Below are 14769 nucleotides of genomic sequence, written 5' to 3'. Positions count from 1 at the left end.
TGGTGAGAGAGTGATAATGATAATGTAGTACCCCAGGTTCTTAACTGTAGTTAGAGTAAATAGGCTAAGCAACAGGCAATAAGCATTAGAGAGACTTATTTGACCAATGAATGATATGGTTGTAGGAATAGAATGCAAGTGATGTGGTGTCTTCAAAGAAGATAGATGGAACAAGCTAGTGAGAGGGGTACTGCTAATGATATAGGAATTGAAGCCAAAAACAGTAGAAGTACACTAGGGGAACAGGGATTTTGAGAACAGTTCATTTGAGGCCAACAGGAAAAAATATGTAACTGGTTGTCGCTATAATTCAGGGATTATAAGGGACAATGTGGATAACATGCATTGACAAACTAGCATGATGAGTTCAGGTCAAGTAACTATTATAGGAGATTTCAACCAGGGGAACAAAAACTGGGAGGAGGAATGGTCACAGGCAGGGAAGGAAATGGAATTTCCTTCTGAGAGGGGGACATGAGGTTCAAGAGTGCTGGATCTGATCATAGCATCAGAGAACTCAACAGTGACCAATCTAGCTATGCTGTCATTTCTTGGAGAAAATGATCATGTAGTATGTAGACCTGGGAGATTGCCAGACATAAAGATTCTGTTAAGAAGGAATATATGTGGAATTATAAAGCAGGTGATTATGACAAGCTGAGGAGTCAGCTTTGCAATACCATGGCATAAGAACTTGTAGGGGAGAGATGTTGGTGGTGCATGGGAGGTGGTCAAGGGGTGTTTAAAGAAAGCAGTATCAGAATGTATACCCAGAGTCAGAAGGATAAATCAGATAGGAGTTAGATAGATAAACAGCATCAGCATCATTAAGCAAGAGTTACAGAAAAAGTTATTGAGGGAATATAAAGAAAAAGGTGTTCAGCATGCCAGTGAGCAGTAAGAGACACAGGCAAGATGAGTGACCTGTATAGTAAGGAATGAGTGACCTGTATAGTAAGGAAGGGCAATGCTAATTATGACAGAAAGCTAGCTGATGACACCAAAAGAAATCCTGAAGGTTTATTTTGCTATGAGGCAAGTAAAAGGAGGAATGACTATAGAAGGATGACTTTAAAAAGTGCTGATGGTTGGGAGGTAACAGAAGCAAACCAAATATTTGAATTACTGACTGAGCATTTTACAGGACTATACCATCTAGGTAGTGAAGTTGCAATGCTAAATATGACATTAACTGATGGGCTTAGCATACTGCAGAATCGCAATGGAAACATGGTTATGGAATTAGATGGCATAATGGCCTGTGTATTGCAAGAATGGGCAAGGGAATTATCAGCTCCTTTGACCATGCTGTTTAATTTAAGCCTGAGTACTAGAATGGTGCCAATGAAGTTCAAAGAGCAAAATACACTTCATAAAGAAGGCTCCAAGACAAAAGTAGCAATTATAAGCCAATCAGCATCTCAGGAGCAGTGGTTAAGGTATTGGAGAAATTGGTGAAAGACAGAATTCAGAAGTGGGTGGATAGGAATAAGATACTCTATAAGGGACAACAGAGTTTTGTGAGGGGATAGATCTTGCCTTAGTAATTTGCTTACTTTTTATAATAAAGTAACAACAGATTTGGATAAGGAAAATGGCTCCTTAGTGATACTGCCAGACTTTGCAAAGGCATGTGACAAGATTCCAAATAGAACTCTGTTGCATAAACTGGATGAAATAGGAAACAGATACGAATGTGGTGATTTGGATTAGTGGGTGGCTGATGGACAAATATCAAAGAGTGGTTTATGGAGATGAATCCTGGAGAATGCAAGTGACCAGTGGCATACTACAGGCCTCAGTACTTGGTCCTATGTTGTTTAATCCGTACATCAATGATACAGGAAATATTCAGTTTGTTGATATACTAAACTAGGACGAGCAATGGTAGATGAAGGTGATGCAGAGATCCTGCAGGAAGACTTGGGCAAAGATAAATGGCTGCCAGTTTAAATGTGGTGAAGTGAAAGATATACACCTGGGAAAGAGATTTCAAGCTGTGTAACTATACTGATCAAATTCAACTGCAGGAAAATGGCCCAGTCGTGAAGTTACTTCACACAGAAACTTTGTTTGCATACACTTGGATAAAGGATTAAACCAAGAATATAATTTCTTGGCATCTTTAATTTACAGCATGCTAATTTTGCAGTCAATGCACCATCATGGATATGAATCTGAAATGTTCTAACAGTCATAAAATATCAATCAGTCTTCCCTATGTTCAGGCTACTAATTGAGATGCGACTGAGACATAAATTGTTCAGAAGTATTTATTGAACTAATACTGAGTAGATTTTTAAACAGCAGAACAAGGGAAATGGATAAGAGGCTATGCCTGTAAGTGGTGTAAGTGAGAAGATGGTTTATATGGAGAGGTGTAGAATGCATTTGTTTGATAATGAATGCACATGATAAACGAGCTTCAGATTGCCTGTCATGGTAAGACAGAACAATGCTGCTTACAGATTGCATCTCCCACAATGAGTGTTGCACTCAACAGAAATTCTGTGATGATAATAATGTTCTAATGCTGATTTAAATGTTCAAGAGTTTATGAATGTAAACAAATTTGAAACTGTTTTTATTTCATCTTGCATGTGATTCAATGATTGGAAATTAAGATTACAGTACTTAGTGGCTGTTTTCATTCTTATTAATTTGGTTATTCTATGCAAGCTTGACTGCATACCCAAAAATACGATTTTAATAGCAATTTAAATTTAATTAAAAAGGTAAAGTGTATCAAAAATTAACACAAACCTGGCTTCTTGATGCATTCCTGTAATAATGAAGAGTCCACGAAGAGATATAAATGTGTCACGTCCCCAGTTTCTCATATAACCAGTGGCAAAATGGGGAAGTCCTAAGAGTACATTGAAAAAAAAATTTAACAGCTAAAATTTCACTTACATAACATATTAATTTCACATATACATGCATGCATGCACACCCTTTACCATCAGAACAGCCTCAGTTCAGTGGAGCAAAGACTCCAAGAAAAAAATATTCTATTCTTAATAGATTAACTAAGCCTGGGGAATCTAACAAGTCAAGTAATGTTTGCAACACCATCATATTACCATCAGCATATAATACTGTTATTTGGTATCTGGAGAGTTCATTGAAAAGGCAATTCATTGAACGACAATTCGTCACAAATGCAATTCATCGAAAAAACAGTTCACCGAAAATTTAAAATTTTCGAAAATGTTATGAGAAAATTGATCCATTTCGAACAAATCCTGAACCGTGAATAAGGAGATTACAATGTTACTTTCATAGGGAAAAATTATAGAACAATATGGTTCTTATAGTCTTTCTTGTCCGATAACTGTTTCATGTCTGTTCATGGGACTGATTTGCCTGTTTCCAGAAGAAAAGCCCAGCCGTATCTGGATTATGCCTGCTAACTTGCCTTTAGCAGAACAGGACTGTCTAATAAAAATTATGCATAAATGGGATCCAACTACCCAGGTCTTTCTAACTAAACAGCTTCGTTTTTACCGACTGAACTACGCAGGCTCCATTATTATTATTGTTGCTAGTGGCAATATGCGACTTCAATACAGCAATTATTATGGGATGAATTTTACTCAGATTCGCTATTTGAAACTTTTACAAGAAAATGTCGAACCGTTCCAGTTTTCAGTTCAGCTATATTCGGGGCGACAAAGAAATAATGTGTCCAAATTATGTACTGTATTACAAAAACTCTGACTTAAATGACTTAGTAGAAGTTGCTGGTACAAGAAGCTGTCTGCATGGTTCAGTTTTTGTTCTAAATGGATTACTTTTACCATAACATTATCGAAAATTTAAAATTTTCGGTGAATTGTTTTTCGATGAATTGCATTTGCGATGAATTTTCCTGTAACCTGTTATTTGGCATAATGGATCCAATGGTTCATGCTGCTATCAACACGCCCAGCCATCAGCATGAAACAAATAGAACCGAAACTCACCAAATGAGGCAACTTTTCCACTCCAAGGTATTCAGCATCAGTGTTTTTATCTGTACCTGCTTATATTTTAGAAGAAAAAGAGTGGAACTTGGCAAAGTTATCTGCTGCTATATCCTCCTTGACATGGTCTAACATTTTGAGAGGACTGCCTTTGCAGATTGTACTGTACTGCTATTTAACCAATTGTGGGACAACTGATAGCCCACACAATTCTTTTGACTTTTATTGTAAGCTTCTCACATCAACACACTGTCTTTAGCCACAGGACTGCAAATTGCTAAATGTTTTCAAGTGATATGACAATTCCTGGCAAAAGCTAGACACTTGCTCTATGTGAATGCACCACCATGAAGAAAGTCAAGTATCTAGGATACTTGTACATTTGCCAACAATCATACTGTGCTAGCATAAAGTCAATTAAGTTGCATTGTAGGGTCAGTTGTCAAATTGAACTATATATTGCCAATGACAGAACTTCTGACAATAAAAGTTCACAAGAAAGGAGCAGAATCTTGATAGACTATCTGGTGTGAGACAGAAACAAACAGAATAAAAAATATCTTCAATTGATGCTATAGGTAATGCAAAGAAAGATATAAATGGCATGCACCAACATATCAGTGTAATGATAACAGGGCATGCAATAATAAAAGACTTCCACTAAGGACATAATGATGATAAAGGTGATCACTCAATAAGCCAACTATTTCTTTTGCTTCCTCTGGAAGGGGAAGAGAGGTGGCAGACATGATGAGGAAGAGGAAGTTGGACATTTTATGCATGCAGGAGACAAGGTGGAAGGGGGAAAAGGTTAAGGAACCAGGAGACGGGTATAAATTGTTCTACTCTGGAGTGAATAAAGAGGGAAGAAATGGTCAGAATTGTGGTATGTGTGTGTGTGTGTGTGTGTGTGTGGCAGAATGAAGGGCAAGTACTAGAAGTGGGTAGAAGGAACAACAGGATCATGCAAATGAAACTGGGTCTTGAAGAAGAGCAACAGGTCGTCTTATGTGTATATACCCCACAAGTTGGCTGTGCAGCAGAAGAGAAAGATGAATTCTGGAATGTGCTAGATGAAGAAATGAGGGAACTGGAAGAAAACAAGATGGTGGTTGTCAGATTAGACTTGAACGGACACACAGGGAGACAGAATAGGGACTGTGAAAGGGTGCATCGTGGCCATGGAGTGGGAATGATGAACCAGGAAGGAGAGAGGATTTTGGACTTTGCAGTAGCATTTGATCCGGCAATTGTGAACTCCTTTTTATGTAAGAGGGAAGAGCATTTGATAACATTTAGAAGTGGCAACAACAGTTCACAGATTGACTACATTTTGACTAGAAGAAAACATCTTAAGGCAGTAACAAATTGTAAGGTAATCCCAACAGATCAAGGCATAGTAACACTGGCAGCTGTGTGCAGACTTTAAAATAAAGTTGAAGATAAGAACCTTTGGAAGCCATGGGAGGAAGACAATTAAGTGGTTTTGCTTAAAAGAGTGTGAAGAACCGTTTTAGGGAGAAGGTGTTAGAGAGGATTTCGGATGGACTAGAAAGTGTACAAGATTGGTGGAGACATAATCGAAAAGCAATTCTAAGCTGTGCAATTGAGGTGCTTGGTGAAACATTCAGAAAGATTCGAGAGCAGAAGGAGGGATGGTGGTGGAATAATAATGTACAAGAAGCAGTGACGGCTAAGAGGAAGACAAAGCAGAAGCGGGACAAGTCAAGAGTGGAAGAGGACAGAGAGGAGTACAGAGAGAAAAAGCGAGAAGGCAAGAGAGTTGTTGCACAGGCGAAGGCCATGGCATATCAACACCTTTATGATTAATTAGAAACAAAGGAAGGACAGAGAAAGATTTATCGATTGGCAAAATGTAGAAATAAGGTATTAAAGGACATTATACATGTGAGACACAGATCAAAGACTCTGGAGGAAGGGTATTAAGGAGGTATGTGGATATAAGAAACAGATGGAGAATATACTTTGAAGGGCTTTTGAATGAAGAAAATGCAAGGAACTCACAGAGAAGATGGGGAGCCTTATGAGGGGATGGTGCAGAACATTAGTAGAGCGGAAGTGAAGGAAGCCATAAAGAGGATGAAGAATGGAAAATCGGTGGGCCCTGATAGGATCCCAGTGGAGGCATGGAAGCAGTGGCGGCCCATGAAGTTTTAAGTGGAGGTGCTGCCTATACAAAATAATTTTTAAAAAATTCTTTTTTTCCTAATCTTCTTCTTCTTATTGTGCTATCTTCTATCGAAGGTCAGCGACCATCTTGGCGAACAAACTGCGGTCTTGTGCTAATCTGAGCAGTTGTGCACTGCTCTTTCCTGTCCACGTCTTGATGTTGTCAAACCATGATATTCTTTTTCTTCCTCTAGTTCCTTTGCCATTAATTCTTCCTACCAAAATAGTTTGTAGAAGTTGGTATTTGCTGTTTCTCATGATGTGGCCAAGATATGATGTTTTTCGTTTCTTGATTATTTGTACAAGATGTTTAGCTTTGCCAATGGATTTTAAGACCTCTTCATTGGTAATTTTTTCTGTCCATGATATCTTTAGCATTCTTCTGTATAGCCACATCTCAAAGGATTCGATTTTCTTGATGGTTGTCGCCTTCAATGTCCATGTTTCAACTCCATAGAGCAGAATAGACCACACATAACATTTCAGCATTCGGCATCTGACTTCCATGTCTAGGTCTTTATTGCAGAATAGTGTTCTCATTTTCATGAAGGACTGCCGTGCAACTTCAATCCTTGTCTTTATATCTATTTCTGGATCCCACTGTTCATTAAGCCAACAACCAAGATATTTATATATTGACACTTGATCAATATTTTTCCCATTGAGTGTCAGTTTCATTGATGAGGCTGGATGTTTGCTGATGATCATGTATTTTGTCTTGTTGATGTTTATATTTATTCCCATTCTTTGGCTTTCTATGAATAAATCTGTAGATTTATTTATTAATAAATTGGTTACTGATTAGGAAAAAAAAGAATTTTTTAAAAATTATTTTGTATAGGCAGCACCCCCACTTAAAGCTTCATGGGCTGCCACTGCATGGAAGGCACTGGGGAAAGAGGGAATTGACCTGCTGTGGGGCCTAATAAAAGTTTGTCAACAGGAAAATATACCCGAGGAATGGAGGGAAAGTACTCTTGTACCCATCTGCAAGAGTAAAGGGGATGCACAAGACTGTAAGAATTACAGAGGAATAAAGTTGATGTCCCACATAATGAAAATCCTAGAGAGAGTTTTTGATGGTTTGATTTGATTGGCAAAATGTAAAAATAAGGCATCAAAGGACATCATACACATGAGACAGATCAAAGACTCTGGAGGCAGGTTATTAAGGAGGGATGTGGATATAAGAAACAGATGGAGAATATACTTTGAAGGGCTTTTGAATGAAGAAAATGCAAGGACTCACAGAGAAGATGGGGAGCATTATGAGGGGATGGTGCAGAACATTAGTAGAGTGGAAGTGAATGAGGCCATAAAGAGGATGAAGAATGGAAAATCGGTGGGCCCTGACAGGATCCCAATGGAGGCATGGAAGGAACTGGGGGAAGAGGGAATTGACCTGCTGTGGGGTCTTAATAAAAGTTTGTCAACAAGAAAATATACCCGAGGAATGGAGGAAAAGTACTTTTGTCCCCATCTACAAGAGTAAAGGGGATGCACAAGACTATAAGAATTACAGAGGAATAAAGTTAATGTCCCACACAATGAAAATCCTAGAGAGAGTTCTTGATGGAAGATTGAGGAAGGATGTGGAGATTGCAAAGGAGCAATTTGGCTTCGTGGCTGGTCGATCGATGACAGATGCTATCTTTGGGTTACGACAGATGGTGAAAAAGTTTTGAGAGATTAGAAATATATACACGTTAGCACAAGAATAATGTTTAATTTGCCAAATATTTCGGTCTGAATATTACAGACCATCTTCAGTGGCTACATAGAAATAGTTTTAAAAAAAAAAAAACTAAGTGGAATACGAACAATTGATCATTCATACATAGAACGAGCCGCGTGATGTCATATCGCTAAGTATTAGAAGAGTAAACATTTTTAAAACATAATTAAAGATATTATTTCAGAAATTCATATAATGATCTTAAATAACATTAGACTGAAAAAAAAATAAAATAAAATAATGTGTTATCCTGATTAAACTTTCCCAAATTTTTGATATAGATATACAGTCATTACGATTCAAGTTAGGACGTTGAGGTAAGGCCTCTACACGTTCTTTAAATAAACATTCAAATTTGTAGTGACATCTGTGTAGGAGGAGAGTCTTGGACCAAAGAATGTTGTGGTTTGTTTCTAAACCATGCTGAGCTAATCCAGATTTCTCAGGTTTGTTGTGTTGAATTGATGACTGATGCTCTTGAATTCTTTTATCTATGGAACGTCCAGTTTGTCCAAAGTAAGAAAGATTACAATTACAAGGAACTTGATACACATCAGGTAGAGACAAGGTTGAGCGTTTATCTTTAGATGAAGGAAAATGGTTGGATAATTTGTTAATAGGTGTATAAGTGGCTGTTAGATCATATTTCTTTAGAATTCTCGAAATTGGTTCTGAAATCCCAGAAATGTAAGGAATTGGAACTCAACGTATTTAAATCTTGGTTGTTCTGTGTTGGTTTGTAATAATCGAAAAGATGTTGTGTACTCTTTTCGGAGAAGCCATTTAGTTTCATGTGATGTTTGATAGTCAAAAGTTCCTTCTGTAATAAATGAGAAGTTGAACAGTTAGTTTTGGCTTGTCAGATTAAACATTTTGTGACTCTTGTTTTTTGACAAGGGTGATGAGCAGATTCTTTGAGAATATAACAACCTGTGAAAGTTGGTTTTCTGTAAACTGTTGTTGTAAGAATACCAGAAGGTGAATGGATGAGAAGGACGTCTAAAAAGGATAACTTGTCATCTTTTTCAATTTCCATGATAAACTTTATATGAGGATGTAAGGAATTGATACTGCTTAAAAAGGAAGGTAAGGAGTCTCTGTCGTGAGGCCATACAGCAAACATGTCGTCTATATATCTAACCCAAAAGGATGGTTGAGGGAATATAGATGAGAACAGGACTTCTTCTAGATGTTCTAAATAAAAGTTTGCAAGAGCAGAAGAGAGTGGACTTCCCATAGATGTTCCTTCCACTTGGTTGTAAAATTTATTTTGACATAAGAAATATCCAGAGTGCATTACGAAATCAAATAGTTTTATAATATTTTGTGGGAAGATGTCAGCTAGTAATTCCAAAGTCTCTTTGAGAGGTACATTCGTATATAAAGATTCTATATCAAAGGCAACCACAAGATCTGTAGGTGTAAAGAGAAGATCGTTATATTCTCAAAGAATCTGCTCATCACCCTTGTCAAAAAACAGGAGTTACTAAATGTTTAATCCGATGAGCCAAACTAACTGTTCAACTTCTCATTTATTACAGAAGGAACTTTCGACTATCAAACATCACATGAAACTAAATGGCTTCTCCGAAAAGAGTACATAACATCTTTTCGATTCTTACAAACCAACACAGAACAACCAAGATTCAATACGTCGAGTTCCAATTCCTTACATTTCCGGGATTTCAGAACCAATTTCAAGAATTCTAAAGAAATATGATCTAACAGCCACTTATACACCTATTAACAAATTATCCAACCATTTTCCTTCATCTAAAGATAAACGCTCAACCTTGTTTCTACCTGGTGTGTATCAAGTTCCTTGTAATTGTAATCTTTCTTACTTTGGACAAACTGGACGTTTCATAGATAAAAGAATTCAAGAGCATCAATTCAACACAACAAACCTGAGAAATCTGGATTAGCTCAGCATGGTTTAGAAACAAACCACAACATTCTTTGGTCCAAGACTCTCCTCCTACACAGATGTCACTACAAATTTGAATGTTTATTTAAAGAAAGCGTAGAGGCCTTACTTCAACGTCCTAACTTGAATCGTAATGACTGTATATCTACATCAAAAATTTGGGAAAGTTTAATCAGGATAACACATTAAATTTTATTTTTATTATCAGTCTAATGTTATTTAAGATCATTATATGAATTTCTGAATTAATATCTTTAATTATGTTTTAAAAATGTTTACTCTTCTAATATTTAGCGATATGACATCACGCGGCTCGTTCTATGTATGAATGATCAATTGTTCGTATTCCACTTTGTTTTTTTTTTTAAAAACTATTCCTATGTAGCCACTGAAGATGGTCTGTAATATTCAGACTGAAATATTTGGCAAATTAAACATTATGTCACTAGTATCGTTAAAAAATCAAGTTTTGAGAGAAGCAACGGGAGCTACATTTGGTATTTATTGATCTGGAGAAAGCTTATGATAGAGTGACAAGGTAAGGTCTGAAAGTGTCTGAGGGAAAAGAAGGTAACGGAGAAATATGTCAGGCTGGTGCAGGAGATGTACAGCAATGTGAAGACAAGAGTTCGGATCTGCCAAGGAGAGACAGAAAGTTTTCCAGTGACAGTTGGCTTGCATCAAGGGTCAGCATTAAGTCCGTTCCTGTTTAATATTGTGATGGTGGAGGTGAGAGAAGATGAGCCTTGGACTATGTTGAATGCAGATGACATCATGCTGTGTGCAGAACCAAGAGAAGAAGTGGCAGCTAAACTGGAAAGTTGAAGGAAAGTACTGGAAGAGAGAGATATGAGACTGAGCAGAAGTAAGACAGAGTATATGTGTTGCAAAGTGGATGGCAGCCAGGAGACAGATCTGGAGCTGGAAGGAAATGTCATCAGGAAGGTCAGAGACTTTAGATACTTAGGGTTAACAATCAAAGAGGATGGTGAGGCTGAGAAGGAAGTGAATTCAGGATACAAGCAGGATGGAGGAACTGGATATGCTATAAGAGGGTGCCGACCAATCTAAAATTCAAAATCTACAGGACAGTAGTGAGACCATCTATGACATATGCTATGGAAATTGTGGCCCTGAGGAAAAATAACATCAGCAGGATGGAGGTAGCGGAGATGAGAATGCTTAGATGGATGTGCAGTGTGATCAGAAAGGATCGGCTGAGAAATGACAATGTAAGGGGAATGGTGAAAGTTACGAACTTAGGAGCAAAGATACAGGAGGTAAGGTTGAGATGGTTTGGTCATGTGATGAGGAGGGAGGATAAGTATGTGGGAAGAAAGGTCATGAAGATGGATGTGCAGGGGAGGAGGAAGTGCAGGCAGCCAAAGAAGAGATGGTGAAGGAGGACTTGAGGATGAAGAACTTGGATGTGGCTACAGCCCAAGACAGGAGGTTGTGGAGGAGACTTACTACAAATAGCGACTCTACTTAAGTGGGAAAAGCTGCAGAAGAAGATCCACATATGAAAGGTCACAAGACCTATAAAGCAGATTATGCAAGAGGATAAGAATAAAGGAGAAATCTGTTCACATTTTTTTTCGAACAGTTGAAGGGTCATATTATTTATGACCCTTCAGCTGTTCCAAAGAAGAGAAGCAGATGGAATGAAAGATGAGGAGGAGGAGAAGTTGGTTCAGTGAGTTTCAAGATGGTCTGTAAAAGGGCATTGGTTAGAGTGGCTCTAATGATTTTTTGGAGGAAAGTGGAAGAATAATATTGGCCAATTCAGCAGAGTACTCTCCATTAAGGTATCTGTAGAGGAGGTACAAGATTGAAACTGAAGATCTGTGAGAGAGGGATTGAAGTGGCTATGTGAGAGAAGGATCATTAATTAGCCTGACTTCTCTCTTCTAGATAGAATCCAGCAATCTTAGAGAGGATTTTGGTGCACCACCCCAAATATGAGAGCAATATTCCAAGGTTGGGCAGATTTAGGATTTGTATAGTCAGCATGTGTTTGTGTCAAGAAAGATAAGATGTGTAGGTCTATGGGTATTGTTGAAGGTAAGAGGGGAGGGAAGGAATGTGAATTCTTTCTTGCAACAGATCTGACATGACTGAGTTTTGGTGGAATTGAAGTCTACAAGGTTGTCCATTTCCATTGGGATATAGCTAGGAGACTGGATTTCAGGCCAATGGTTGTGGTGGATCTTGATGATTCTAATATTTGAGCACTACAAGAGTTCTGTAACTGGATCTGGAGAGCTGTCAAATGAAAAGAGGAATGGAGTATTGTTATCATCAAAAGTATGGATAGGATTGGAAGTCTGTGAAAGCAGGTCATTTATATACAAAAAGAGAGTGGACAAAATAATGGGGCCCTGGGGGTAATCATACATTGGTGGGGAAATATGAGGAGAGAAACCATCTATCATGACATATAGGGAGTGACTAGTGAGACACTCACTAGTCACTAGCTGGCGATCCAGTTGCAGAGTGTGGAAGAAGGATAGCAGTTTACTAAGTAGACCCATGTGCCAAACCTGATCAAATGCATTTGATATGTTGAGGGTAACTGCATGAGTTTCTTCAAATTATTCCATGACTTGAGTCCAGAAAGCTAGAAAATCACTGTAGATCATGAGTGGCATAATCTATACTGCTGGTAACTGATTAGTTGGTAAGTCTCTAAGTGCTTGAAAAGTTGGTTGTTAATGACTTTTTCCATAATTTTAGAGAAAACAGAATTGAGAGCAAGTCGGTAGTTTGTTAGTTTAATCTTCCACTAGAAAGAAATCTTTCTTATTGGTGGACATAGAGAGCAGTTCCTGGTGGAATGGAGAGAATTTTACCCAGGTCATTAATGCAGGAATTGGAAAAGAAGAGTGATGCCAGTAAGTCAGCCTTGTCTTTAGGTGAGGTAATTACAGTACTATCTAGATGTGAGAGTGGTGGAAACCTGGATGGACAAAAGTTGTACCCAATAGCTTTGGCAAGAGACCAGAAGGAGCAACTGCTACTTGAGCAGGATTCAGGCTTGCAGCATTTGGCCCTTTCAAAGTCTGATTTGGATTTGGTGATGATTCTTTTACATCATCACCAGTATAGGCAGAGCGAGCAGCTGGAGTTTTGGTCTTGAGCCATTTGTGGTATGAAGAGTTTTTTTTCTTTTACTGCATTGGCAAGTTTTTTTAAGAACCAAAGCTTAGATGGTGGCCATGAATTTGGAGTGAAATAAGGGATGAACACCTTCATTCCTATAATAAATTTAGTTCTTTATCCAAGTGTGAGCAAACAAAGTTTGCGTCTGAAAGTATCTTCAGGACTGGGGTAAGGTGGTGTAACACCAGGACGACTCCTTGCAAAGGTGGAGCAAGCTACTAACACTCCTATCTCAGTATCTCCCATAATGCAAAACACATCTCCTTGCAGATGTGTTTTGCTTGTGTTTTGCATTATGGGAGATACTGAGATAGGAGTGTTAGTAGCTTTCCCCACCTTTGCAAGGAGTCGTCCTGATGTTGCACCACCTTACCCCAGTCCTGAAGATACTTTCAGGTGCAAACTTTGTTTGCTCACACTTGGATAAAGGATTAAACTAAATTTATTATATTCTAACCAAGTGAAAAATAAACTTTCAACACCTTCATTCCTGTGGGAATGATTTCTGTTATTTGGTCTGAGCAGGTGTTTGGATCAGAAGAAATGAAGTAGTACTCAGACCATGGAAAGGAGGAATAGAAGTCATGGAAGTTGTTCTACTTGGCACCCTAGTAGCATCAAAGGACACAAAAGTGAGAACCAATGGGTGAAGGTGTTTTGTGGTAAAAAAAAATATATATATATTTGTATAGGGTTGTGATCCGAGTTATCAAGAGAACTGACCTTCACATTATACTTGTAAGGGGAAGTTTGTTAGGAAGAGGTCAAGAGTATTTGTACATTGGAAGGGGATGTATTCTGGTAGGGAGATTGATGATTTATGATAGGTCATTGCTAATGGTAAACACTTCAGCATCCTTGCCTGCTTATTTGGTTAAACTGGAAAAAGGAAGCCAATAAGAGTTGTGGATGTTGAAGTCTCCAAGAAGGATGGATTCACTATTAGAGTATTTCAACTGTAGAAAGTCGAGCTTGAGAGAGAGAGAGAGAGAGAGAGAGATGAAGAGGTCAGAGTTTTTAACAGAGTTTGAAGAGAGATTGGTTTAGTAAGGAAATCTTCAGCGAAAGCAGATTAAATGGGGTGTGGATTCGAAGTTTTGTAATCTCTGGCATAACATGCCAGTTCTGATGAATGCACACACACACACACACACACACACACACACACACACACACAGTCTGGGTAGGGGTCCTTCCCATAATGCACAGTATTATACATGTCCCAAAGGGGGTGTGTGTGTGTGTGTGTGTGTGTGTGTGTGTGTGTGTGTGTGTACTTTGCAGTATAGAATGCAAAGGTAATTAATGTGAAGTCATTAGCTTCTATATATATATATATCATCATCATCAAATTCCTATATATAAGTAGCTTAGTTGTGAATGTAATCCACTCACAAACATTGTTTGCTGACACTTGGATAAAGGATAAAATAAGAATACAATTTTTTGGCAAGTTTAATCTAAAGAGAATTTTTGATACCACCTGAACTAAAAGAGAAACTGGAGCGAGAATATGTATTAAGTGTTTTAAAAGTGAGTGTCTGTTAGGTAATGAGAATGCAACAAATACCGCCGATAAGATGGAAAATGATGTTAATAATATCGAATGTGCTGCCGTGGAAATAAATGATAACGAATACAGAAATAGCGCACTTAAATGTTATCTTTCATAGGACAAAGTATGAAATTGAAAAACTGCAGAAGTGGCAAGAGTTAAGCAGGGCTGAAAAAAGAAAGAAGCAGATGAGCCAAAAGAATAATAAAGACCAACCAAACAAACAAGAAAAACA

The 14769-nt window shown here is 38.0% G+C and overlaps 1 protein-coding gene across 1 annotated transcript in view; it reads right to left on the bottom strand.

Moving 5' to 3' along the window:
- LOC150092290 (glycogen debranching enzyme) overlaps nt 1-14769 on the bottom strand; it is a 461626-nt gene that overhangs the window by 121059 nt on the left and 325798 nt on the right. Inside the window, exon 20 of the mRNA XM_090414998.1 lies at nt 2764-2866. Within this exon, the coding sequence (XP_090271124.1) occupies nt 2764-2866 (103 nt within the window). The remainder of the gene's footprint in view (nt 1-2763; nt 2867-14769) is intronic.

The sequence above is a fragment of the Typopeltis vanoorti genome, chromosome 26 (assembly GCF_054136105.1).
Source record: "Typopeltis vanoorti isolate ZY-2024b chromosome 26, IOZ_Tvanoo_1.0, whole genome shotgun sequence".
Lineage (NCBI taxonomy): Eukaryota > Metazoa > Arthropoda > Arachnida > Uropygi > Thelyphonidae > Typopeltis > Typopeltis vanoorti.
This window is presented reverse-complemented; position numbering and strand designations above follow the sequence as displayed.